General features: G+C 37.1%; 2 protein-coding genes across 4 annotated transcripts; one reads left to right on the forward strand and one right to left on the reverse strand.

Moving 5' to 3' along the window:
* Window positions 1-1,275: 1,275 nt before the first annotated feature.
* GR-RBP5 (glycine-rich RNA-binding protein 5) lies at window positions 1,276-5,602 on the reverse strand. Its single transcript, XM_010261688.2, has 5 exons — window positions 5,466-5,602; window positions 4,056-4,200; window positions 3,902-3,970; window positions 2,921-3,027; window positions 1,276-2,188 (listed from the first exon to the last, which is right to left on the reverse strand). Exons 2-5 carry the CDS (start codon window positions 4,189-4,191, stop codon window positions 1,655-1,657), a joined length of 846 nt encoding a protein of 281 aa, XP_010259990.1. The 5' UTR covers window positions 4,192-4,200; window positions 5,466-5,602; the 3' UTR covers window positions 1,276-1,654.
* Window positions 5,603-11,939: 6,337 nt separating this feature from the next.
* On the forward strand, window positions 11,940-24,871 carry PS2 (Presenilin-2). 3 transcript variants are annotated; one of them, XM_088901024.1, is made up of 2 exons: window positions 11,940-13,265; window positions 14,167-15,423. In XM_088901024.1, exons 1-2 carry the CDS (start codon window positions 12,026-12,028, stop codon window positions 14,307-14,309), a joined length of 1,383 nt encoding a protein of 460 aa, XP_088757150.1. In that variant the 5' UTR covers window positions 11,940-12,025; the 3' UTR covers window positions 14,310-15,423. The 3 variants fall into 3 exon arrangements, with proteins under 3 accessions (XP_088757150.1, XP_088757151.1, XP_010260002.1); XM_088901025.1 differs by lacking the exon at window positions 14,167-15,423 and adding an exon at window positions 24,658-24,871 and having other exon boundaries at window positions 11,941-13,265; XM_010261700.3 differs by lacking the exon at window positions 14,167-15,423 and having other exon boundaries at window positions 11,942-13,423.
* The last annotated feature ends 68 nt before the right edge of the window (window positions 24,872-24,939 follow it).

The raw sequence follows: 24,939 nt of genomic DNA on the forward strand, positions 1-24,939 counted from the left end.
CATAATCTCGTCAAATATTAACGAAAGTATTACTTCTAAGGGTGTCAATGGACCAGTTTTGGATTAGACCCCATCCAGTCCAAAATCAATTTGGATGGATTGAGCGGACCAATAAGATATATTGGATTGGACCAAACTGGTCCAAAATATTTATTAGATGGATTGGACCTGGTCCATTCGTAACAAATTTATATTGGATTGGGTTGGGCTAAGCCAATATCTGGTCCATTGATATAAGATAAGAATATATGTGTCAAACTGTCAATAGACCAACTTTGGGTTGAAACCAATCTAAATCAAAATGAATTTGAACAGATTGGACGGTCCAGACATTGAATTAGATCGATCCAAATTGGTCCAAAATTTCATTGGACTGGACTGGACCTGATCCATTAATAATGGGCATGCATTGGACTGGATCGGATTGGACCAAATCCAATCCAATTGACACCCCTAATTACTTCCCCATGGAAATGGTTTATCCAATTCTAAGGAAAGTATTATTTCCCCATGGAAATGAGTCATTCAGTAATCTTTATTTTTTGCAGGGCCCACCGACACCAGAAAATGAATATTGGTTTGTTTTCTGGGGTGGAGTGCAGTCTATTTATCCCTATTTATTACTTTCTATAGAACCTTTACCTAACAACTTACCTGCCCCTCCTTCCTGAAAACATAAAGAACTAGGCCATTATGAAAATGGGTCCCCAAGTTGTGTTGAGACCATAAGAGATGGAAGCAGACCCCCTACAGAGGGTCTTAGAACTTTGGCATTTTAGAGGGCAAATCTTTAACTACCTGCTGCCATGAATTACTCGTTTGAAGCACCTCAAAAAACAGGTTCAGACAGGCGTCAACATACGATAGCATTATACCATATGTCAACAGACTTGAGCAAGATGCATTTTATTCACATTAATATTTTTGAAAACTTTCAACCGTTGTGAACGTATTCCACCGGATCCCGACTCGGAAAGAATTCACATCTTGTATTGGGGATGTTCCCAATTCTCGCTGAGACCTGAGATGATGTTCCTAATTCACGCTGAGATGTGCACTCACTAGGAAAATCTACCCCAATCACAATGGTAGAGAGATCCTCAGAGGTTGATTCCAGAAAAGGCAATCTCTTATCAGACTACCGGGCGCAAAGTCCCCTCTAGCTGGAGGTCTCCGTCCTTGACAAACTCACGGGGAAAATATACGGATTTGCCTCGTCTTTCCATTGGTCCAACCCATTCCAACGTGGAGAGGGAAACTGGGATAAAACTCTGATTAAGAACAATGATGAACCAACAATAAATTGCAAATCCCATTGTGAGAGTACAATTGTACAAACTGACCTGGGACCCTTCAAAGAACCAGGTACAAAAAAGGGCATCAATTAAAACGTGAATCAAAATTCTTCTTCCCTCTGCTCTGAATGCTCTCTGATGGGGTAAAACCCTACATCTAGGACAATAACAAGTTAATTATTTAACAGCTTCAGATTGTAAACAGTTGTGTTCATATACCAAGAAAAAAAAAAGTAAACCGGATGAAAGAAAAAACAGGTCAAACTATGACAAATATCCAACCAGGGACCAATTCTCTCTGAAGCAGTAGCGCCATAGGCCATAGGCCATTGGCTTGTCTCTTAAAAGGATGTATGATATCAGGCCTCCTTCTTGTTGGCATAGTCGGCAGGCTCATCATCATCGTCCCTAAAATTTTCATCATCCTGGCCATATCCAGCACCCATGCCGCCTTGGGTTTGGGTACCATTATATTGATCACCACCATCGTACGATGTACCAGCACTGCCACCATATCCTCCGCCACTTGCAAAGCTGTTCTCACCCCCCGCACCACTACCAACATAATCACCGCCTCCGCTACCACCAGCAACACCGTAATTGCCACTGCTGCTAACACCACCACTTCCACCATACCCGCCACTACTGCCTCCACTTGAGAAATTGTCACCACCATACCCACCACCGCCATAGCCACCACTGCCACCACCTCCATAGCCACCACCACCATAGCCACCTCCACCGTAGCCACCGCCACCACTGCCACCACCTCCATAGCCACCACCACCATAGCCACCACCGCCATAGCCACCTCCACCATAGCCGCCACCACTGCGGAATCCTCCAGACCTATCAGTTGCATAATTTACTTTGACCCTTCGACCATGAAGATCCTGGCAGAAAGGGCAATCATCAATCATAAAATTTCCATTCCTAGCACTGATTAATCAACTCCAAGCATTCCTTCAAAAGGAAAAGTATTGTAATATCAACACATGGCAACCTCATAACTGATTGACTGATTGTGCACAACAAAGACCTTCACAATCTGATCTAGAAAATGCATTGTTGGGTATAATTAATTTTATCTTTCCCCCAAAGGGCCCAAACCAAGGAAAAAAGCAGCGCATTTTTTATCATCAAAGCAGTACAAATTATGTAACAAGGGCACCCTAATAACACTGTCAAATACACCTAGCATGAACCTGAATCAGCATTTCAACTTGGAAAAGAAATCCTATAATTTACATGTATTAGGAATGGTTACGTTGAATATGGGATAAGAAAACAAATAACAATTTAATAGAGTGATGATCCAGCAGGAACAGTACAGAGTTAACAGTAAAAGCCCTACCATTTTTCATCACTACTTGGCTCAGAAATTTGGAAAGTAACAAATTTGTTAAATGCCTCAATGTTTTAAACAATAAACAAACATCTTAGGGCCTGCATATCATAGTCAACATAACCACTACTATTGGATAATTTAAAATATATCACCAACACAAAATATACAGGCACACCAGAATTGCTCAATTATTTATTTCCATACCATGTCTAATCATGAGGTACATGATCAATGTGCCAGTACAAGACAAGATGATAAAACCACTCAATAGTAGTACCTGTCCATCCAAAGCCTGAATAGCACTGGAAGCCTCCTCGCTAGATGTGTAAGTAACAAATCCAAAGCCTCTGGATCTACCAGTCTCACGATCCACAATCACTCTTGCTGCAAAGAATATTATGCTTATCAAGAACATAACAAATATGATGAAATCATTTTATTCATAAATAAAACTATAAAAGGAAGACAACCTTGAACAACATTTACATGCTCAATCAAAAAGCAACCATTCATTCCCCTCTGCCATGAGCATATTTAGACATGTAGGCAAATCAAATTCAGCTCATGATTTATTCATATTTCAATAATTGTATCACGCTTAATTAGACTCTAATATCTTCTATGTAATTTCATTCTGTTACTTAGATATGCATTTGTCAGTTTCAAACAGAATTGATGCATGTATTTATTAGAAAGAGTTTCATGCTGCCAAAATATATGCAAGCTTAACACATTGCAAGCCAAAGAGGGGGAAGGTTCAGCATATGTTCACCATACAAGTTTCAAGGGGGATAAGCACAACAATAGAGGTCCTGAAACTGACTCATATCATCAAAAGATATGCCAGAATGAAGTTGGCATTTCAATAGCAACATCTTTACTCTTTCAATTTTCAAATTAAGGACCCTCTTTACCTTAAAAGTTAGTTCATATGGGTAGTGTCATACATAATGCTTAAATATAAACGTAATTCAAATTCATGCAACCATGTCATGCAGAGACATGATTTTACCTCTGATAACGGTAGACAGGAATGTTTAGCATACATTACATATAGGCTACATATTTCAGGCTTTACAGCCTCTGGCAACCCTATTGGCCCATGGTACAACAGGTTTCTACTCTGTTTTACCCAAGGGGACCAGCCCTTCCAGTCCTCCTAGGATAACAGTCAATTTAATACTGGTTCTAGTAGAGCTTTGTCAGTCCAGGCAACAGGACTGAAAAGAAGGGAGCAAAAAGTTAAAACATCATGTACCTTCAATGACCTCCCCATATGCAGCAAAAGCTTCCCTGAGACTCTGGTCATCTGTGCTGTATGAGATACCTGCACCATCAAATTTTAGAGCATCATAACACAGTAACCATGGAAATAAGCTATGAGTACATCCAGGGAGTATGAAAGAACGAACCTCCAACAAAAAGTTTTGAAGATGACATGCATCTTATGGCTTGGAATATAGATGGATTAGATGCTGACAATTCTGAATTAACTTGTTTTCCTATTGTCTGTTTAAGTAGACTTCCAACTTTACTAAGGAAAGCCATTGTTGGAACCTATAAGAAAAACACAAGCAAAGAACATTTGCTAGATTTCTTTTATAGACAGATGGAAATGGCATTGACACAAAGAAGTGAAAGAACTTGTACAACCTAGCAATAATCATTACAAAGTCAATTATTGGAAATAAAATACAAAGAGAAGAATCAAGCAGTGTTCCATGGAATATGGACAAGCGACTTGAAATAAGACATGTATCAAGGAGTCTGAATCAAAAAGATGATATAAAATGGAGCCAGGCACATGTATAGGAAAAGTATATATTATTAATTAAAATAGTCTATAGGTTTTGAATTCTAATGCTGTCAACGGTCAACCCATGGAAAATGTTCTAAAATCTTATCTTGGTAATGTTCTAAATAAAGAATGGCAATCATCATGTATGTTATCTGTTTGAGAAATCGTAATTTTAACATGGAAATATTCCTCAAAAATCGCAATGCTGGAATCTGATAGATATCCAACATTGACACTTCATCCATCTAGATAGTTCATGCAGGACCAACACAAGATTCTACATATTCAACCGTTCACTCATGAAACTCCCCAAAAGCAACTATCTTAAATGGCATCTATATCACCATAACAATACTAAATTCTGAGATACAGCACAATATGTAAACATAGCAAGTGCCTGGACCCCAGAGTAAAGCAGTTCAAGTTTACACAAAATAATAACTCTAAACCCTAAAGAATCAAGGACTAACTATGTCCAGAAAATAATAGTAAAACAGGCGGTTAAGAAAGGGGGGAAATTAAAGAACGAAAGAAAGATAATAGCAACACTTCCAAGTTGCCGGATGTAATCAAATGCACACTGGAAGCAGCTTGAAAAGAAAATTGCAGAACAACAGTGCTCAACAAGCTTTACACATACACATCCACTAACAATCTTGATCGACAAGTAGTTTCTCTCCACAGTTAGATAAATAGAACAAACTACGGGTTGAAAGTAACGAATAAGCTTATCTAACCTACACTAATATCATGGTAAACACCACCCTGACAGCCATATTTAAAAAATAAAAATAGAAAATCATAAACATAATAACTCGGAGAAACTGCAGCTGAATGAAACCCTAGATTAGTAATAAGCATACATATAGAGTAGTGATGATTAATAGATGCGGAATCTACACAGAAAAATTAAAAGAAGTTACTGAAACTTCAATCCGTGGAAAATTGGAAAAGAACAAAAAATAATCTCAACAAACATAGGACTTCTAAGGAGCTCGAAGTGAAAGTGAGAAGGAGAGCTCACCTTCGAGAGGTTCGTCGAGTTCTGATGTCTCCCCTCTCTGGCTACTGCTGCTACTTCTTCCCTAAAACCCTTGGGTTTGATCGAGGAGAGTTTACGAAATGTCAGGATGGGTTTATTTATTGGAATTTAAATAAATCTGGTCCGTTCGAATTATATTATAGTAAAACCAGACCGTTCGATGGAACCCGTAACATCGATGTGATCATTATTTAGAGGAGTCCTCGGTATCGCTCCTGTGATTTTTGTTTTTTCAGGGGCCGGCCAATTTTTTTCATTTTACTATTTTTAGTTTTCACACACTCCCCGTTGCCAGTGACATCACAATTCACATATATATTGGTCATAACGCAAAAAAAAGACATACATACATGATACATCCCCTGGGTTGTGTTTGGTTTATTATAAAAAATAAGATCGAAATGGAAAATTATAAATTCCTCAATTATTTGAGTTTCACTCAGGGCCCGTTTGGCAAGTCCTTTTGAGAAGATCTTTTCATAGTTCTGACAGCCAATAGATGCACTGAGCTTTTGACATAAGATTTGAGTAGCCTGAAGATCATTTGGCAGACGTGCATCGTTTCGAGTCTTTTCGTGCGAGATTAAAACGTGAAAGACACAGGGAAGTTTCATTTGGAGTTTCCCGACATCAGCCCAAAATGGGTTTCGTGCGTCTTTTCGGCGTTGCATCTTTTGGCGGCTAAACCTTCCGCATGCCAAATGGGAATAGACCGACTTTCGATCTTCCCGACTTGTAAACAGCCGAAAGGCCATGCCAAACGGTGCCTCAAATTTCTTTTTATCTCTTTGTCGGGTAAGGTAAGATAGACAAACAAGGCCTTGATGGGTGTGAATGGATAAAGTTGGGGTTGGAATCAAAATCAGTTTGAATAGATTGAAAGGACCAATAAAACATATCGAATTGGACCATACTAGACTTAATGGTTGAAAGTATTTATTGGATTGGATTGAACCTGGTCCATATGTATTAGAATCTTATTCGATTTGGGTTTGATTAAACCAACATCCAATCCATGCATAAGATAAGAGCTCAATGGACCAAGTTTGAGTTGAACCCAATTTAAAAACTAGGGATAAGTAGATTGTACTCCACCTCAGAATTTTGAATTCTATTACAGGCCTATAACAATTCAAAATTTCAAGCACCTCCATCCTAAACACCAATTCTCACCCATAGCATAACACCTACCCCAATTGTACGGTGGAGCTAAGAATTATGGGGGTGGACTGAATAATAAGAAACCCCTTTAAATTAAAACCAATATAAACAATTTGAACGACCTAGACATTAAATTGGATTAGACAGGTCAAAATACTCATTGGATAGCATCAAATTTGACCGATATCTAGGCGATTGACAACCTTATCGGTGGTGTGAGGTTGGTAATTTCTCCAACTAGAATTTATAATGAGTATATTTATATGTGATTTTGCTTTAAAATTTAAGACCACTGCATTGAGGAGTTGGGATTTTTTTTCAATAAAACATATTCCAACACTCTATTAACATAATCTGACATCACACACCTCACCATTAGGCTGGGACCCACCATAAAAATTGGACCTGCCATGTATGAGATGTGTGGTGTTTGATCATGTTGGTAGGGGTTGAAATGCATTTTATTGGCAAAAGATCCGGACTTCACATTGAGGCATTGAGCATTTAATGAATTTGGTTTTGCTTGAAAAGGGGGTAAAGGAGGTAGAGATGATTTGACACTGTGGTTGTGTTTATTTTAGGTGTAAATTCAATTTTACAGGGATTCAGTAATGGATCGAAGTTGGAAACGGTTGTTTTTGAGTATTTACACCAAACATGTTTGTTTGTGAAGGTGTAAATTTTGGTTGGAAAATTTTGTTTGTTTTTGAAATACACATGGTGTAAATTTCCAACCATACACCAATCATTTTCTAAATGCATTTAGCAACAGTCCTATATGATGCACAACAATCTTGATCCAACGGTTCCCACTATAGTATATCGTGTCCAAATATAGTCGTCTGAATAGGTTTTAGCCTATAGCCTTGTAGTCTGTAGTCTGTAGTCTGTAGCTTGTAGCAGATGCATCGTTGCTCACCATTTGTCATTTGACGTAGCCTATAGCCTGTAGACTTTGGCTATTTCCTCCACGAAAAAAATATCAAAGAAAATGGCTGCCAAGGCGGAGGCGTCTAAGAGGCCAATCGGGCAGCAACCAGCAAGCAGGAGGCGTGGCTCACCCACGGTGCATTTTACCCTTTCTCTCTGAAAATCATGGCTGCCAAGGGATTTGTTTTAGTGGTTTCGTCACTTACTTCACCTTGTATTGCTAAACAGAAGCCCAAAGCTTCCGCCGTCAATGTGGCCAAGGTCGCCACCACCCAAGTGAGAGAGATATTTGAGAGCGGTGTCGTCGACGAGAGAAAAACCACGAGCATATACATTAGAGTGAAAGGAGTTTTCCTTCAATGGTAGAAACACAGGTAAGTTTTTATATCCATAATTTTAATGTATTTTTTTACATGTAAAAGTATTTCAAAATAGAGTTTTACACCGATTTACAATGTATATATACACTATCCAAACATTTAAAAAATCGAACCGATATATAAAATTTACCCCGGTTCGATTTTACACCTCAAACAAAGATGGCCTATATTTTCTTTGAACTTCAATTAATACTGATTCCACTTACCATTACATGATCTAGAGTTATATGCATCCTTTTTTATGAATTAATTCAATTAAATTAAGCATATGTAATTTGATATGAGCACTCATGTGTGTTCTGCTTTCCATCACTTGGAATGTGACGATATAAACAAAGTGTCAAATGTTTAAAGGCATGAACCCATGTTTTTTTATTCCCCTAAAACTTCATATCAAGCTTCTATAAACAAATAAGGTTTGATTTTTATATCTATTAAAAAAATGTTTGGCTTTAGTAGGATGAAGAAGAGAAAGCATTGGCATATAGGGTTCTTCGTTGTCAATGGTTTGTATTCCTTCTTCAAATATATAACAAATTTTATTAAACATGGTTTTAGTTTGCGTTTTACAAGGGACAAGGATGGCATTCTTATTTTTGTTTTTTGTAGAAATTAAATTTGTTTGAAGGGATATCAAGGTCAAAACTGTTTCCCATTCCAAATAGATACTTATCACACTTTGTCAATATAAAAACATTCAAATCAACCATTTAAGCACTCAAATAGTATTCATAAGTCCCACTTACACAAAATATTAAAATAGGCTCCACTCATACATTCATTGACACATTTACTAAACACACTGTTTGGTCATATATCATAATCATCTATTCATAAGAAGCAACTTCTCAACATATTAAAGTAGGCCCCACTTATGTACTCTAACACATTTACTTACACAATACCTGGTCAACAGTCTTGTATCTAGGGGTGGATTCGAGCCAAGCCGAATACTTGGCTATTCGAGCTTGGCTCGCTGAAATTGTGTTAGGCTCAAGCTTGAGCTTGACTCAATTCAAAGCTTGCAAGTTCCAGTTCAGTTTAAATCGAGCTTGATTGCAAACCAATTTTTTTTTCTAAAAATTAAAAATTATACATATAAAATTATTCTTTTATTTTACATACAAAAAATAATAATTATAAAAATTATTTACTATTGTATATAAAATATTATTATATATATAATAAAAATGATTTATTATATATTTATATGTATATGTATGTATGTATATATATAATAAAAGATTATTTATTTATTATATTAGGCTCGACTAGACTTGCAAGCCTCACGAGCCAAGTTTCACTGGGCTCGAGCTCGGCTCGATTAACAAACAAGCTTATATATCAGGCTCGAGCTCGACTCAAATAGCTTGTAAGAAACTCGACTCGTGGCCACCCCTACTTATATCTCATGATCATTTATTCCTAAGAACCAACCTTTTAGTATATCTGCACATATTGTACCTAGGTCTAAATAGAGAAGCTACAACATATATCAAAATAGAAGCTTTTTTTTCCTGCAAATCTAAGGAGTGGTTCATAATGCCACACCACAGATTGGAACAACATGTTTCCTAGGTTGGATCGGAATCCCACCCGAGTGTTACTTCCAAACTCATTTTCCATGACTTGTTCCCATAACATTGGTTCATTCCTATTGCCTTCAATACTGAAACAACTTCTCTATCTCCTAAAGCAATCCATTCTCACAAAAACTTGCCAATATTGTTTTGCATTTGCACTTGCCTTCTAACATGTTAAGCACTTCCAAAACTTCCTCAACCAGAAATTATCATTCACCATTGTAAGAAAACCTGACTTTTGTGTTGTAAGCATTGGATCCTTTGTGCATTATTATCATTCTTCACCAATTCATCAAGCCTTACTACTGTATAGTTAGAACCCAACCCAACTACTACAAGTGAAGCACTGTCTATTGTTTATCAGAAAATGGAGAGAGGCCACAACCCATTCAACTATCAAATCCTAACAAGAAAACCACAAAAAGAAGAAACCTATTGCAAGTTTGTGATGGACATGTTGAATTGTCTCCAGAACAAGTACTCAAGGTTGGATTGTACCTAAGATACTAGATGATGAGTGCTTAGGCTGCGTTTGTAAACGATGCAAATGGAGTGTAAATTTCAGTTTAGGGTAAATTTGTACTATGGTTTACTTTTGCCTGTGTTTGGCAATATTACATTTATGCATTGACAAATGACAAACCAATGCATACTGCATTTATAATAAAATGTAAAAATACATCAATAAAAAAGAAGTAAATTTGCATTCAAGTCTGTTTGGTAAGAAGGTAAATTTGTTAGTACAAAACTAACCCAACTTTGCAATCTATATGAACCGTTTTACACTACATATTTGCACCATTTTCAGTGCAGCCTTAATTGCTGTAACAGGTTCACCGGTTTGCTATGAAAAAAAAAAAAAAGTAGAGCAAGAAGAAGAAGAAAAAGACTGTAAAGAGGAAGAGAGAAATGCGCCCATATTGAGGGTTTCAATGCTCCAAGCCTCCAACAATGTGAGAGTTTGAGAAAAAAGGCCCATATTGAAAATTTTCTCACTGTGCAAGTTTTGGAACACGAACAACTTGATGTGAGAGGCCCAATAAGACACACAGCTTTGTTTCAAGCTTCCCCATTTTGGGTGTTTTTGAGCTTTCTCAGGCTTTTTTGGGCACTCAACATATGGTCTTAGGGCTTTCACATGCCAAATGGGAAAAGCTCAAAGCTTGGGTTTTTAGGCTTTTATAAATAAAAAAATTCACAAAAAAAAGACTTGCCAAACATTACTTTAAGTTGAATTTAAATGGGTATTGTGGGGACTTTCAGGGGGGAGGGGGTTGCCCTGGCTTGCATTGGAATGATTAGGAAATGACAAAAAACATAAACAACCTATAGACCCCCGATTTGCCTTAGGCAGCTACATCAATAACTCTTTCTTCTTATACCATTAACCTTCAAGCAGTCCCCAATGGGGGTAGCCCATGTTGTTGATTTCAAGAGTGTTTGATACTATTATGACAATTGTCATGCATTGAATTTTGGTAAATAACTTCCTTTTTTTTTTACATATTTTAAATTATTAATTGGTGCCACAAGGTATGGATTTACATAAACCCCAAAAAAAAATGGTGAAAATTGTTTTCACCAAAAGTTGCTCCAAAGAATGACATTCAATATTGATTGAAATAGTTTGAAAATGCTAGAAAGTAGTCATCAGTTCAATGATATATCATTATTTTTTCAAATAAATTTTGAAATGTTATTTGGTTAAATTGTTCATCAAATCAAACATTTTTTTAGGATTGTGTTAGAATCGATTACACCGTTAATCATTTTTTAGGTTAAGTTTGGAAAAAGTTTTGCAATCTATATATTTGTATTTGTATTCATCCAAACTGAATCTTAGGTAAAAAAAAGTAATGATTATCAAAGTAAAGTTATATTTTTTGACACTTTTATACTCTAAAAAGAGAGTATTACTATACCTATTTTTGGATACAAATTTGTACTCATTTGATAATTAATATTTTGACCAAAATTGAGGTATTGGAGCAGTTAATGGTGGGCCCACACCTTTACATCAATTTCAAACAAACAGAATGAATGCAAAAACTGTTTAAAATGTGAATTATATTTACATTCATAAACCGAAAAATAGGTAAATATATAGTGTACATATTGGCGTTTGCATCGCAAACAAACGCATCCTTTGAGTGTTAAAAAACGTTAAAAATGTTTATCAAAATAATTTATTTTTTCAAATTTCAAAAAAAGAAATCGTACAAAAAACTGCTTCGAAAAATGGGAACTCGAAAGTTGACAGGTTGTATTGTATCGTATTCGTATTAGCTGTGTCGTGCAGGGGACGGTTGACAGGTTACTTGTATTGTATCGTATTCGTATTAGCTGTGTCGTGCAGGGGACGGCGAGAAATTATTAGATCAAACTAAATCAACCCTTCATATATTCTCAGCTCTCTAACTCAGAAAAACAGAGCCCCAACTGACAATCATTCATCACGCACGACGGCCGCACCTCCATCAACCAAAACATGGACCGAAATCCAAAGCCCACCAGCATCCTTGAATCTCTGGGCGAAGAAATTATCAGAATCGTCGCTCCAGTTTCCATTTGCATGTTGTTAGTAGTCCTTCTGGTCACTGTCCTCGATGCCAACTCTTCTTCTGATTCGTCCTCCTTGACAACAATAGCCACCATAGCCTACAACGAGGACACCTCGGATTCGATATGGGATAAACTCAAAGGTGCCCTCTTGAATTCTCTGGTATTTGTAGCCGTTGTCACCGTGGTTACATTCGTTTTGGTCCTACTTTTCTACCTTAGATGCACAAGGTTTCTCAAACTGTACATGGGTTTCTCTGCTTTTGTTGTTTTGGGCTTTATGGGAGGTGAAATTGCACTCTTCTTGATCAGGGATTTCAGTTTCCCTATCGATTGTATCACGTTTCTGCTGGTTTTGTTCAATTTCACTGTTGTTGGGGTGATGGCTGTGTTCATGTCCAAGATGGCAATTTTGGTCACACAAGGGTACTTGGTGGTTATTGCGATATTGGTTGCTTACTGGTTTACACTTTTGCCTGAATGGACCACTTGGGTACTATTGGTTGCCATGGCTCTGTACGATCTTGCTGCGGTTCTGTTGCCTGGTGGGCCTCTGAGGCTCTTGGTCGAGCTTGCAATGTCGAGAGACGAGGACATCCCTGCTTTGGTCTATGAGGCCAGGCCTGTCACTAATCATGACTCAAGCCCGAGGCCGGTCATGGTAGAGAGGAGGGTGTGGAAAGAAAGGATGAGTCTTGCTTCTGGTATGGGTGTGAGTTCAACTTCCGGGTCCAATTCTGATTTCAACACAAATTCGGTTTTTGATTCAAATTCAATGTCTGCGACCCTTTCATCTGCTACCAATGGCCAAAACGAGACGAGGTTGGTTATTACCGGAGACCACCTACTCTCAGAAGGAGCTTCTCAGCTATCGGCACCTTTGATTAGTCGGCCGTTACAAAGAACCAATTCTACAAGAGTTGGGCAGGAAGAGGTTTCAACCGAAAATTTTCACCTTGAAGGAATTGGGTTAGGTTCATCTGGTGCTATCAAACTGGGGCTGGGCGATTTTATCTTTTACAGTGTTTTAGTTGGTAGAGCAGCAATGTATGATTTCATGACAGTTTATGCTTGTTATCTGGCTATCATAGCTGGTCTAGGTATCACTCTAATGCTTCTAGCGTTTCATCAGAAAGCCTTGCCAGCTCTTCCTGTATCAGTATTATTAGGTGTGCTGTTTTATTTCTTGACACGGTTCTTGTTAGAAGTTTTTGTTGTACAATGTTCACTCCATCTCTTGATGTTCTAGAATGGAAACATATTTTCATTTTCTGTATGGAAATTCTTTTGCTTGCTAAATGATGTTCACAGACAGATATTTGTACCGTATTTACTTTTGGTTCATCATTTTCTTATTTATTTCATCTATTGCATCCCATGTTTGTCCTTGATCTTGTTATCCATTTGACTTGCCATGAAAACTAAAAGGGTTTTCTTAGCTTCTTTCTTCTGTCTCTGGAAACATTTTATTGAGTCCGTGATTGCAATGCCTAAGTCACAACCATGTAATTTTCCATAAGATTCTTTACCGAATAAAGTGTCATACAACTGAGACCATTGAAGAATGAAAATGCGGAAAGTGGAGCTAAAAATAAGACATAACCAAATGATTTAGAGGTAGTTGTGATAGAGTGAAAGAGAACTATCTGCTGAGGAGAATGAAATGGGAGTAAAGGAGGTTGTTAGATCTCTCTTAGTAGCACCTGAACTTGAAGAGTCGAGAAACTGTATCGATAAAAAAAGGAGTCAAGAAACTGCTTCTGCAGGCTTCAATTTTGATAGCTTGTCTGCCAATGTTTGGGAAGCACAAGTCTTACAGGTCTCTGGCTTGACTTCCTCAAACCTAAGATCTCCAGAAGCCTGCTTGTTGAAACAGTACTCTTCTATTCACAACTATATCCTTTCATTGTTATTGAATTTCATAATGGCTTTGAACTTATTGCTTCTCTTTTATGTCTTCTATGCCCATGAAATATTTTCAAGAGCATCTCTCTTTGGAATAACTTCCATTTTCAGCAAGAACCGTCAAAGGGGGATTCTGAGATGGAGTTGGTGTGCTCCCTGGTTCAGGTACTTCAAAAGGTCTTCTTAGAACCGTCAAAGGGGGATTCCTGAATTTGGACCCTTTCCTCTTCTGGCTCTTTCAGTTGTGCCTCCTTTTTCAATGCCCTGGCCCAATCTTGTCTTACTCCTGCTATTCCCTTCCCTTCTAAAGAAGTGTGGGGAAGACCGTTCCCACCTAGGGTCGGAGCACTCTGTTGGGAAATAGCTTTGGAAAGAATTAATACTTGTGGTCATCTTCAAAAAAAGAAGCCTTTTTGGTGCTTGTCCCCACACTGGTGTACCCTTTGTAAAGCCAATGGTGAGTCTTGCTCTCATTTACTTATATCCTGCCTTTTTATTTCATCTATTTGGGTGTGGTTTCTCTCTTTATTTGGTTGCAGGTGGACTCCCCCACGAAGCCTCTTTACCTATTCAGTTGGTAGCTGGATCAAAAAGAGGGGAAAAATGTTGTGGAGGTGCACCAGGGCAGCAGTTTGTTGGACGATTTTGGAGGAAAGGAGCCAAAGGATATTTGCTGAAAAAGAAAGAAGCTGGGACACAATTATAGAAGTGATTTCTGTGAGGGTAGCACAATGGGTAAAAACAATGAACCTATTTGAGGATACTCCAATAGAGACCATTGTGAACAATTGGCAGGAAATAGCAGTTTCGGCTCCTAGCAGAATCAATGCCCATCCGCTGTGGCTCCCCCCGATGGAAGGTTTTATCAAACTCAACTTTGTCCAGGGCCATCGGGGGTTAGTGGTGTTTTTAGAACAGAGGCAGGTTCAGTTATAGCCCATTTTTCAGGGCCAATTGGAGTTGGAGATTCATTGAGAGCAGAAATTCTGGCCCTCTTGGAGGGGGTAAAAAGGGCTAAGGAGTTGAATATAAATAGGTTGATTATCGAAGGAGACTCGCAAGTGGTAACTGGCTGGATAGAGAAGGCAAATGATGAGTTATGGGCATATATTAATGAACGAAGGCATTTCAAGTGGCTAACCCAAGGAATGGATGTGCGTGTTCGGTGGGTTAAAAGATGTGTTAATTCATATGCAGATGCTTTGGCCAACCAGGGGGTGGGAAGAAGTCATTTGTTTTGGGCTACACTGTAAATTTCCTTTTGGGGGTGTGGTGAGAGGGTTTACCTCCCCCCACCATTGTATTTAAAATTTCTTTCTTAATTAATGAAAGTTTTCTGTTACTGATAAAAAAATTACAAACTGATTAGGTGTTAAGGCAACACCTAGAATCAGTTCAAACAACAGCGAAAATAAAAACAAATGATTGAGGCTTATTTTGTAGCATGAAATAAAATTCAATGATTGAGGCAATCATATTAACTAATGATTGAGGCTTATATTGTAGCATGAAATAAAATTCTATAGGTTAGCCAATAAAAGAAAAATATATGATCAGATTTCCCTCCTTTTACATCAGTAATGGGCAAAGCTTATAGTTGACAAGAAAGGAGTGGGAGTTCGTTATGTACTTTGCCGGTGGAAACACAGAGCAGTACCCATTGGCCAGTTAAAGGAAATTTAACCTGGCTCAGGTTGGAGATGATCTCAATTTCCTCATTTTGCTTGCTACTTAGTTTTATAATGTTAAAACAGACTTAGATGCCTTGATTTGGTACGTTTAGAAAGCTTAGTTGGTTATCTATCCAACTGGCCCAGAATCATTGTCTTGGACATGATTGAGAAAGTTACAGTTAATACAAGCACGAATGAGTTTTTTTCACAGAAATTCCTATTTTTGGTTTGTTGAATTGTTATCAGTTCTTTGTTATACATTGTTTTTAGTCCTTTAATAATAATTGATTATTGAAGTATTTTATATAGTATTGATAGAAATTATAGTTTCTCTCAAAGCTTATGCATCTTGTGTGGTATATGACTCCAGGGTCAATCTTGATTTTCTTCTATTTTTGTTGGATTGGATAGAACAGTCTAGGGCTGACAAATTCTCATCTAAATTATTCCAAGCTCAATCTTGATGATAGAGTCCTCTATGTATCCCTTTACTTTGTTTTATATTCTATTAGCCTTCTACTATTTTTTCTCTTTTAGTACTGGACTAGACTCAACTTATCTTTCTTTTTTCTTTTTCCTTAGAAATGATAACTTTTTCATTAAAGAAAAAGACTGAGTTGTACGTGAGAGGATACAGGAAAACAGGACTATGTAGCAAAAAAATGGTAGAGCCCTTTCAACAATTGGGTAAACTATTTGTACTATACAATAGATTCCTCCCCAATCCAGGTTTCACTAGGGAATGGCCTTTTGGTTCAAATCTCTTGGAATCCATCTGTAGTAGCAGCCTAGGTAAGCACAAATCTCACTAATCTCAAGAAGGAAATGGGCCAACCTCCAAGGCCCAGATCTTGGCTTATTAACCCAACCAATCATGTTCCTTTTATCACCCTCTACCAGCAAGGGAACAGCTTGGATTTCTTTGGCAAATCTAAGTCTAGCAAGGGGGGCCTTGACTTCTGCTTCAGAGGTATCCATCACCTCAACTTAAGTTATCTTTTCTGGTTGTTCTTATAATTTCCTTAGTTCTCCACTTTCTAGCAGTTAAACTCTAGTTCGTTATTCTTCTATTTCTAAATCTTAGAATAATTTGTTTCTTTTACTCTTATTGCTTGTGGATGGTAGTAGGCAGCATTATGATGCAGCAGCACCTTTTTCACCTAAAGACAAGAAGGTTCACTTGTTAAGAATCTCTCTCTCTCTCTCTCTCACACACACACACACATTTTAAATTGACATAGTAAGAAAAAAGGTACTGAAAAATGAAATAGGATGGGGTTTCCAAAGCATGAGAGTGCAAATGTCTCCTCTTCTCCTTTAATTTTTTAATTTTTTAATTTTTATAGAACCTTCCTCATGAAATGGCCTTCAAACCAGCAACCTTTTTTTTGAACTGTAAGATAAGGTAATTTCATTAATATCCAGAAGCAAAATTCAAGAATACCCCTGTACAAAGAGAATGAAGAATCTGTACTAGGGGAAGACCAAGTATATCCAATTACATCAAACCCCGAAAACCAAAAAACTATAAATTCCTTGCAGAGAGAAAATCTTGATAAAAAAAAAGAATTTGTGTGTCTATTTTTGAATAGAGAGTGATTTTCCAACCAAGAGAACACCATTCAGCCCAAAATCTGTCTCCCTTCAAAATCTGAACCTTGAGAGGTTCATACACTGGATTCAGCCCCAACAAGAATGCAAACATCCACTGCTATGAAACTAACTTCGTTTACGCTTTTGCATCCTCATCATCATCATTTTCCACTCAATTGTCTGGTAGTGATCTAACTCCTTCCACATTAAAGTGAGGGCTGAATAATAAGCAGATAAGCAATGGTCCTCCCTGTTTACAGGTAGAGGATTCAGCCTATAATTGATAAATCTTTTCATAGTGTATGTGATCTGAATAGGTTGATTTAGCCTGTTCCCATATTTCATTTGCTGTATCAGCCCACAGTTCTTCCTCACTTCTGGTTCTATAGCCACAAGGAGCTAGGACATCACCATACTGTTCTCTTGATCCCACCTGTCATGTTCAGCAGTCCTTGTCTTAGATAGATTCCTTGACCTTCCCATTGATATAACCAGCTCTTCCCCTGGCTGTAACATACAGATTTATTCCCTTAGACCATTCCAGACAATTAAATCCATTCAACGGGGTAATAGGTATAGGGAAATTCATGCTGTCAGCCCCAACAATAGATGTTCCCTGAGGATGTAATTCCAGATGATGCAGAATGGGGTAATAGGTATAGGGAAATTCATGCTGCCAGCCCCAACAATAGATGTTCCCTGAGGATGTAATTCCAGATGATGCAGAATGGGGTAATAGGTATAGGGAAATTCATGCTGTCAGCCCCAACAATAGATGTTCCCTAAGGATGTAATTCTAGATGATGCAGAATCGTCAGTTGCCATTCACTCAAGCACCCATGACCTAACCACCAAAAATACTATCTGAACTCAATAGATAGAACCCAGCACCTCAGTCCAGCACACACGAAGAAAGAAATAAGGGACCAAGCTCTAGTCAAACAATAGGAACTGCTGAAACCCTTCTCACACACTGGTTACACAACCAAAAAACAATTTTTACTCATCACCAACACTGCACAGTCTGCTCACAGAATATACCTGTTGTGCACAGGATCACACAATCCACTCCAGCCACAAGAGAAAGGCACATAACCCCAAAAAAGACTGTTTACAGCATTCGGCTACTATCAATTACTTCCCTTGGCATTACAGCCAAGAACAAAGGGGAAGAGAGATGTATGATTGCTGGTTTGTTCAGTCTGAAGGAAAAGACTCGTTCCACAGTTCAGAAAGAAGATTTGAAGAGAGAAGTTGATCTGAGATCTTCTATCACCCAAGAAGGTGCTCCGATACCATATTCTGCACCAAAGAATTAGTAAGGAGAAGAAAGGAGAAAAGAGGAGAGGAGAACCGGAGAGAAAGAAGGTAGGTTTAGAGGCAAAAATCTGGGCTGGTGTTGCCCCTTGTATTATTTATACTCAAGTGACATAAAGAAATAGGAAATTACAAGAGTGCCCTTGTGGCACATGCTATCATAAAAAACATATGAGAACTCAGCAAGTCCAAAAAAATTCCAATTTACATGGTCATAAGCTTTCTCCATATCCATTTTACACAACAAACCAGCTTGACCACTTCTTTTCCTTGACTCTATTACTTCATTAGCAATAAGGACTCCATCACAATCAGTCCTCTCCCGATGAATGCTCCTTGGGACTTAGCAATCAGATTAGGTATCGCTTTTGCCATTTTATTAGCCAATAATTTAGAAATTTTACATCTTTTTCTAGGAGGAAACCATGAGCAAGTGGAAATCAGACCTTGAGTGGCCAATCTTAATAATCCTATTCAGCTAATCTGATTGGAAAAATGCCTGTTTGCAATGTGTACAGTATAGTTAATCTCAATTTTACCATGGTGATTGGTAGTCATGACAATGACGGTCGTAGTGATGGAGATGGGGAGAAAAGGATGTTGTCATGGTTTGATTCGATTGAGAGGCATGAGCTTGAGGGAATCATTTGGCATTGAGAGAATGTGCAAGTGGGGCTTCATTATAAAAAGGTTTTCTTAGCAGGAGTTGAAGAAGATGTAGGTGTTGGTATCTGTGTTTTCCAAGGTAAAACGGTGCAGGAATATTAGCTGATCATGGAAAATTGGAAATATAAATAATGAATATGAAACGAGGGTTATGCTATGGATGGTTAATGGAGCTGTGGTTGATTGAAGCACTGGTTGGAGGGGGATGGTAGCTTAGTTTGAATGTGGTCAAAGCTGCTTCTAGCAGACAAGATGTGCTATTGAAGAACATAAATGGGGGTAAATGGAAAATAATAATGGATGCACAGAATTTTCAGGACAAGTTTGTAGTTTTTATCTACAGAGGAGGTAATGAGGAAGGGAGAGGAGAGCAGAGGCCCATCATATTTCAAGGTGGGAAGTGCAGGCTTTGGCAGGAAAGATGGGAAGAGAGTTACAAAAATAGGATCTCAAAACAGCCAAAGGAGAACTTGAAATAGCCAGAGATGAATCTCTCTGAACGCACCCAGCTTTGGTACCTGCTATGCTAGGTAATTTATCCAGCTCCAGTAAGACCTTGAAATATCCAGAGATGGATAGATCACTCTTTTGTGTAGGGTAGCTGTGATTCTGTGCAAAACTCAACAAAGCCCTATTTCTTATGCCTTATTTTTTTTTTTAATTTTCTTTTAGAAGATACAAAAAAAGAAAGAGTGGCATGCCTCTTAACTCTGGGACTAAACCAGTAAAAAGTTGATGCTGTTGACAGTAGATTAGGTTTTCCTACTGAAAATAAAAAAGAAAAGGCCAATAAAAGATACAGATAAGTAGAAATGGATGAAAATATAGAGCCAGATAACTTGAAATGAATTCAAACAGATATAGAAATGCTAGTATATGAGTTTATACAACTCTTAATTTTCTTTGCCCAACAAACAAGGTGAGACGCTGTTGGTGTGAAAATTTTAATAAATTCTCATGCAACATAATTCACTCAATCAAGTGATTGAGTTTTTATTATTTTGGGTAAGGCCCATTCAGGGAATCATATGGAATCCCCTTAATTACATCTCCACAAGAAAGTAGGATATTTAAAAAGAACGCATAGAACAAAAGAAAAGAACAATAGGATATTTAAAAAGAACTTTTCGTTTGCTTTTCTTTTACATCAAGTGTACAAGAATGAGAAGAAAGAAAAAGAAAATACAATTGAGAAACTATACAGCAATACATTTCTCTTTTCTTTTTAATACAAAGAAAATTTCCTTCTCACTCCTTTCTTCATAATAAGTTGTAGTCAATCAGATGAAATTCTGATTGTAGACAGTCTTAATCCTTGGAATTTTGCATACAAAAAGGGAACCATAGTCAATCAAATTGAATATTTGATTGTAGACGATTTTCATCCCTCTACTCTTCATTTTCATTTGAAGGGAACCATAATCAGCCTTTGAGATTTAGACTGTAGATGGTTTACTCCCTAACTTTGTCTTGAAAGAGGGACCATAATCAACCAAGTAGAAGCACCTGGTTGTAGATGGTTTATTCCCCCCTACTCTTCATTTTCATTTGAAGGGAGCCATAATCAGTCTTCGAGATTTAGACTGTAGATGGTTTAATCCCTAATATTGTCTTGAAAGAGGGACCATGATCAACCAAGTAGGGGCACCTGGTTATAGATGGTTTATTTCCCTCTATTTTCTTTCTCAAAATTGAAAATAAAAGAGAGAGGAAGAAGAATACACAGCAGAAGACATAAATAGGAAGTATTCACAGAGATGACTTTCTTTTTTCTACCTGTATTATAGAGGCTTTTCCTTCCTTTCCCTCCTTTGAGCACTTCTCTTTTCTTCTCTCCTTATCTTTGCTTTTCTTAAGAATCTCTTGTGAAAATTTTCTTCGAAGAGTCTCTCCGTGTGTATGTGTTTCTATCTTTCCCTTAAGGAGCTTAAATAGGGAGTGGGGTAGTTATGTAACTACCTCCTCCTCCTAGGTGGACACCTGTCCCTCCCACTTAAAGAGAGGGAACTCCCCACTTGAAGAGAGAACTCCTCACTTAAAGAGGGGGAACTCCCATACGGGATACTTTTCTATAGTTTTAATGATTTGGCTAGCAGATTAGCCAACCCACTTATTTAAGTTCTAATTTATTTAAATATTATTTGGATTAAAAAAATGCCTTCAACAAACACATCAAAAGAAATGCCCAACTGTCTTTTAGTATCTTTTCATGGTTCTGACCAAGGTTCAAAATATCGATACACCCCATGACCCTAATTTGCTGGAACGGGTGTGTTGATACTTTGACCCTGCATTTTTTTTTAGTTTTTGTTTTTTTTTTCCCAAAATTTGAGAGGGAGGCCATTTTTTATATTATTTAATTATTAAAGCAAAGGTTTTCTTAAAATGCCTTAAAATAGGTGTTTTGGTCCTTACAAAGGTACGATACGATACACTTGATATGTAGCATATTGTATTGAAATTTTGAACCTTGGTTCGATCATGTCTGAAGGGTGAAAAATGTAATAGTTTCATAAACTTGTTATTTACCATCATTTCTTTCGGATCGTATGTACAAATGTTCTCTATTTAATAAATAAATAACAGCCATGGATTTTTAAGTATAGTGTTGAAGATACTAATATAATGTTCTCTATTTAATAAATAGCAGATTAGCCAACCCACTTAGCTTTAGTTGTTGGTTGGGATGGACTATAGCAGTAATTGTCAACTGTGGTAAGTAAAACTCAGGGACCTGCATTGGATCATAATTCATACATCCTTTGATTCGTTGTTACTTCATGCTGAGTTGCTGACATGAATCTTAGCAACATTTACCAATGATATTTGCAGTCCATACTCAACATCATTACCTCTTTGTTCTGTTTGGAGAGACTAATCCCTTTTCCCTGCTTGTTCCCTTTTTCATTTCTTATAAAAGCATCCTTTGTTGCTTTACTAAATTGATTAAAAAAAGAATTTCCTGGACATGAAAAGATTGATAATTGAAATGGTCAAACTATTATCATATTTTATCTGGAACCTCACCTGGAAATAAAGTGTCCTGGGACTGGAATCTATACCGCCATTTTAACCGACCATAACTCCATTGACAGTTTCCATGAAAAATGTACATTATTGAAGAATGCAAAGGAACCTATGAAGCTGGTAGTGCTCTGTTCTCTGATATGATTATTAAGTAATACCTATGAGGATGAGTCAAATGCTTGTATTGGGAAGCAGAAAACGAATCATGAAATTGTAAATTTAAATTCTACCTGTGAAAATACGATTCCTTCTGAGTGGATTTATTTCATTATCAAATAATTATGTACCTTATTTCTTTGTTTTTTCCCTTCTATTCTCTATGCATCTCCCAATTTATTTAATCTGTTTCATTTGTGTGGCTCATTCTCAAGCAATTCCTAATGTTATCCATTACATTCAATATTTTCAATCTTGCTCAGGCTTTAGTACAAATACTGAAAATAAATATCCCTCCCCATTAACTTCCATGTATTTGAAAAGTTACTTGTATCATTTAGTGAAAAAATGAAACTTCATCATATTGGATTGAATATCTTCAACACTTTTCAAGTATTACTAGAACTTTTATACATTCTTGATCTTGAATTCAACTACCACATGCTAGATTTCCAATTTTGGCGAAGATATTAGAGAGGTGTGGGGTCCTGCATTTGGAAACCAAATGAAAAAAATAGAGAAATAATAGTTGAAGTTTTGAACTCTTAACCCCATCTCGTTATGTCACACTTAACCTCATTTTGTTTGTTGATAACATTATATCAATGGAAGAAATTAATGGACTAAATGTAAAATTAGATTTGTGGTTGAATACCTTCAAAATAAGAGGTTTTAAAATGAGTAGGACCCGAGAAGAATATCTGCAATGTAGATTTAGTAATAAAAAATGCAAATCAGGGCACACTCAAGGATCATAGACTAAGTATATGTTTGGTTCCGTGGGCGTTTATAGGTGGGGTGTTTATTGCTTTAAACGTTATTTGAAAATTACCATTTTAAATGTTTATTGCTTTTGTTGTTTGGTTGGATGTTTCATGAGCATTTCTGGTAACACCCTATAAAGTTACTTTCTACCTCAAATTAACACCCCATAAAGTTACTTTTCATCTTAGTTTAACATCTTATAAAGTATACTACATAAGTATTTCATTTCAACAAATGCTGGAGTGTTGAAGTTTTTCCTAATGCCTCATACACCAATCCAAGCATTTATGTTTTTCAACATTTATGTGATAAATGTTAAAATCAAACAATGGTTTCATGCAAAATAAACACCAATGCCTATGTGGCACTGATGTGGTGGTGTTTTTTCAATAAGCATCCACAGAACCAAACATAGCCTAAGTGAGGTTCAATGTGACATCTTCTATTACCTTGGTTTGATTAACTATGATAGGGGAGAGATCAAGTAAGATGTCACTTATAAAATCACAGCAAGAAAAACAATACCACCCATAGTGTTGAGCAATCAAGAGATGTATGACCAAACAGAATGGTAGAATAGAATAGAATGAACAAGGCTTAAATGATGATGATGATTAGATAAGTAACATTTTCATTTTATGCAAGGCACTTGAAGCTAAGGGTGCAAGCTGGGATGCCCAAATTGAAGAACTTCAACTACACCAGTCTTCGCTTAGGGTCCAGGCCTATTCAAAATATAGCAAATGCTTAACCCAGCCCACCCGAAGTCTCGTATTTTTCAAAGGCTTCCTAGCAGTATCATGTACTAACATACTTGTCAGGAAGGAAATCATGCAGCGGATTGGCTAGCAAACAAGGGTCATCAGAAAAGGTTTTAATTTTATTTCTTTGTTATACTTGGCAAGGAGGTCTCTCCCTCGCTTGTCTTAGTTTCCTTGTAATCTCCCAAATTATCAAAAAAAAAAAAGTGGAAGTTTAAGAAAAATATAGTTCATCTATCAAAATGTTGATTGATTTTGTTTTGTAAGAAAATTGGGACGTTGGTAATGGATGTCAAAGTGGAGTCTCATAATTTGGTTTCAAATAGGGCCTACTTCATTTCCTTCTTATATTTTTTTAATAGGGAATTCAATTTGTACTTTAAGAGGTTCCTACTGAAAGAATTTATAAAGATGATCAACCATATCACCCAAATAGAATTACATGTAAGCTCAAAGTTTTTTGTTTCTCCATTCTTGATGCCTATCCAATTTTTTTTACCATGCCTTGTACGCAAAGCATAATAACCATTTCAAGGAATGAATTCATTTTTGGTTTTATATTACTTGAGTGAGTAGTTTAATAAGGATTTTAATTCGTTGTGGAACTTAAGAGCATAATTGCTAATAAGTTCACTGAAATGTTTAAAAATTGCGTAAGAAAAGATATTTATCTCCACTGTCACTTTCATTGCGAACAGGTAGTAGCAGAAAAATGAACCTGGGAAATGTTTTTGCCTGAGTGAGCAGCTAAATAGCATTTTCTAAGAAAATCATTGATCGTGAGTTCTTACGAGCTTGGATGGCAGAAACATTAATTAACCATGCCAGTTGAATCACCATGGTGACAGGATTTCCTGAGGCAGGTAGAGGTAGCATGCCCAAGTTGAATCCAACAGTTCATATCAGAAACTGTAGGTGTTGAGTGGAATGGACACTTGACATGAGGATGACCTCATTGTATCATTGTAACACTTCATTAG

Source organism: Nelumbo nucifera, chromosome 3 (genome assembly GCF_055504915.1).
Source record: "Nelumbo nucifera cultivar China Antique chromosome 3, China Antique-T2T, whole genome shotgun sequence".
In the NCBI taxonomy this organism is placed as follows: Eukaryota; Viridiplantae; Streptophyta; class Magnoliopsida; order Proteales; family Nelumbonaceae; genus Nelumbo; species Nelumbo nucifera.

Coding starts and splice junctions, on each gene's coding strand:
- GR-RBP5 (XM_010261688.2), bottom strand. CDS start 4,191: ATGGCTTTCCTTAGTAAAGTTGGAAGTCTACTTAAACAGACAATAGGA. Junction 3,028..3,901: donor ATATGGGGAGGTCATTGAAG/GTACATGATGTT, acceptor TATTCTTTGCAG/CAAGAGTGATTGTGGATCGT. Junction 2,189..2,920: donor TTCAGGCTTTGGATGGACAG/GTACTACTATTG, acceptor CCTTTCTGCCAG/GATCTTCATGGTCGAAGGGT.
- PS2 (XM_088901024.1), top strand. CDS start 12,026: ATGGACCGAAATCCAAAGCCCACCAGCATCCTTGAATCTCTGGGCGAA. Junction 13,266..14,166: donor TCCTGTATCAGTATTATTAG/GTGTGCTGTTTT, acceptor TCCCTGGTTCAG/GTACTTCAAAAGGTCTTCTT.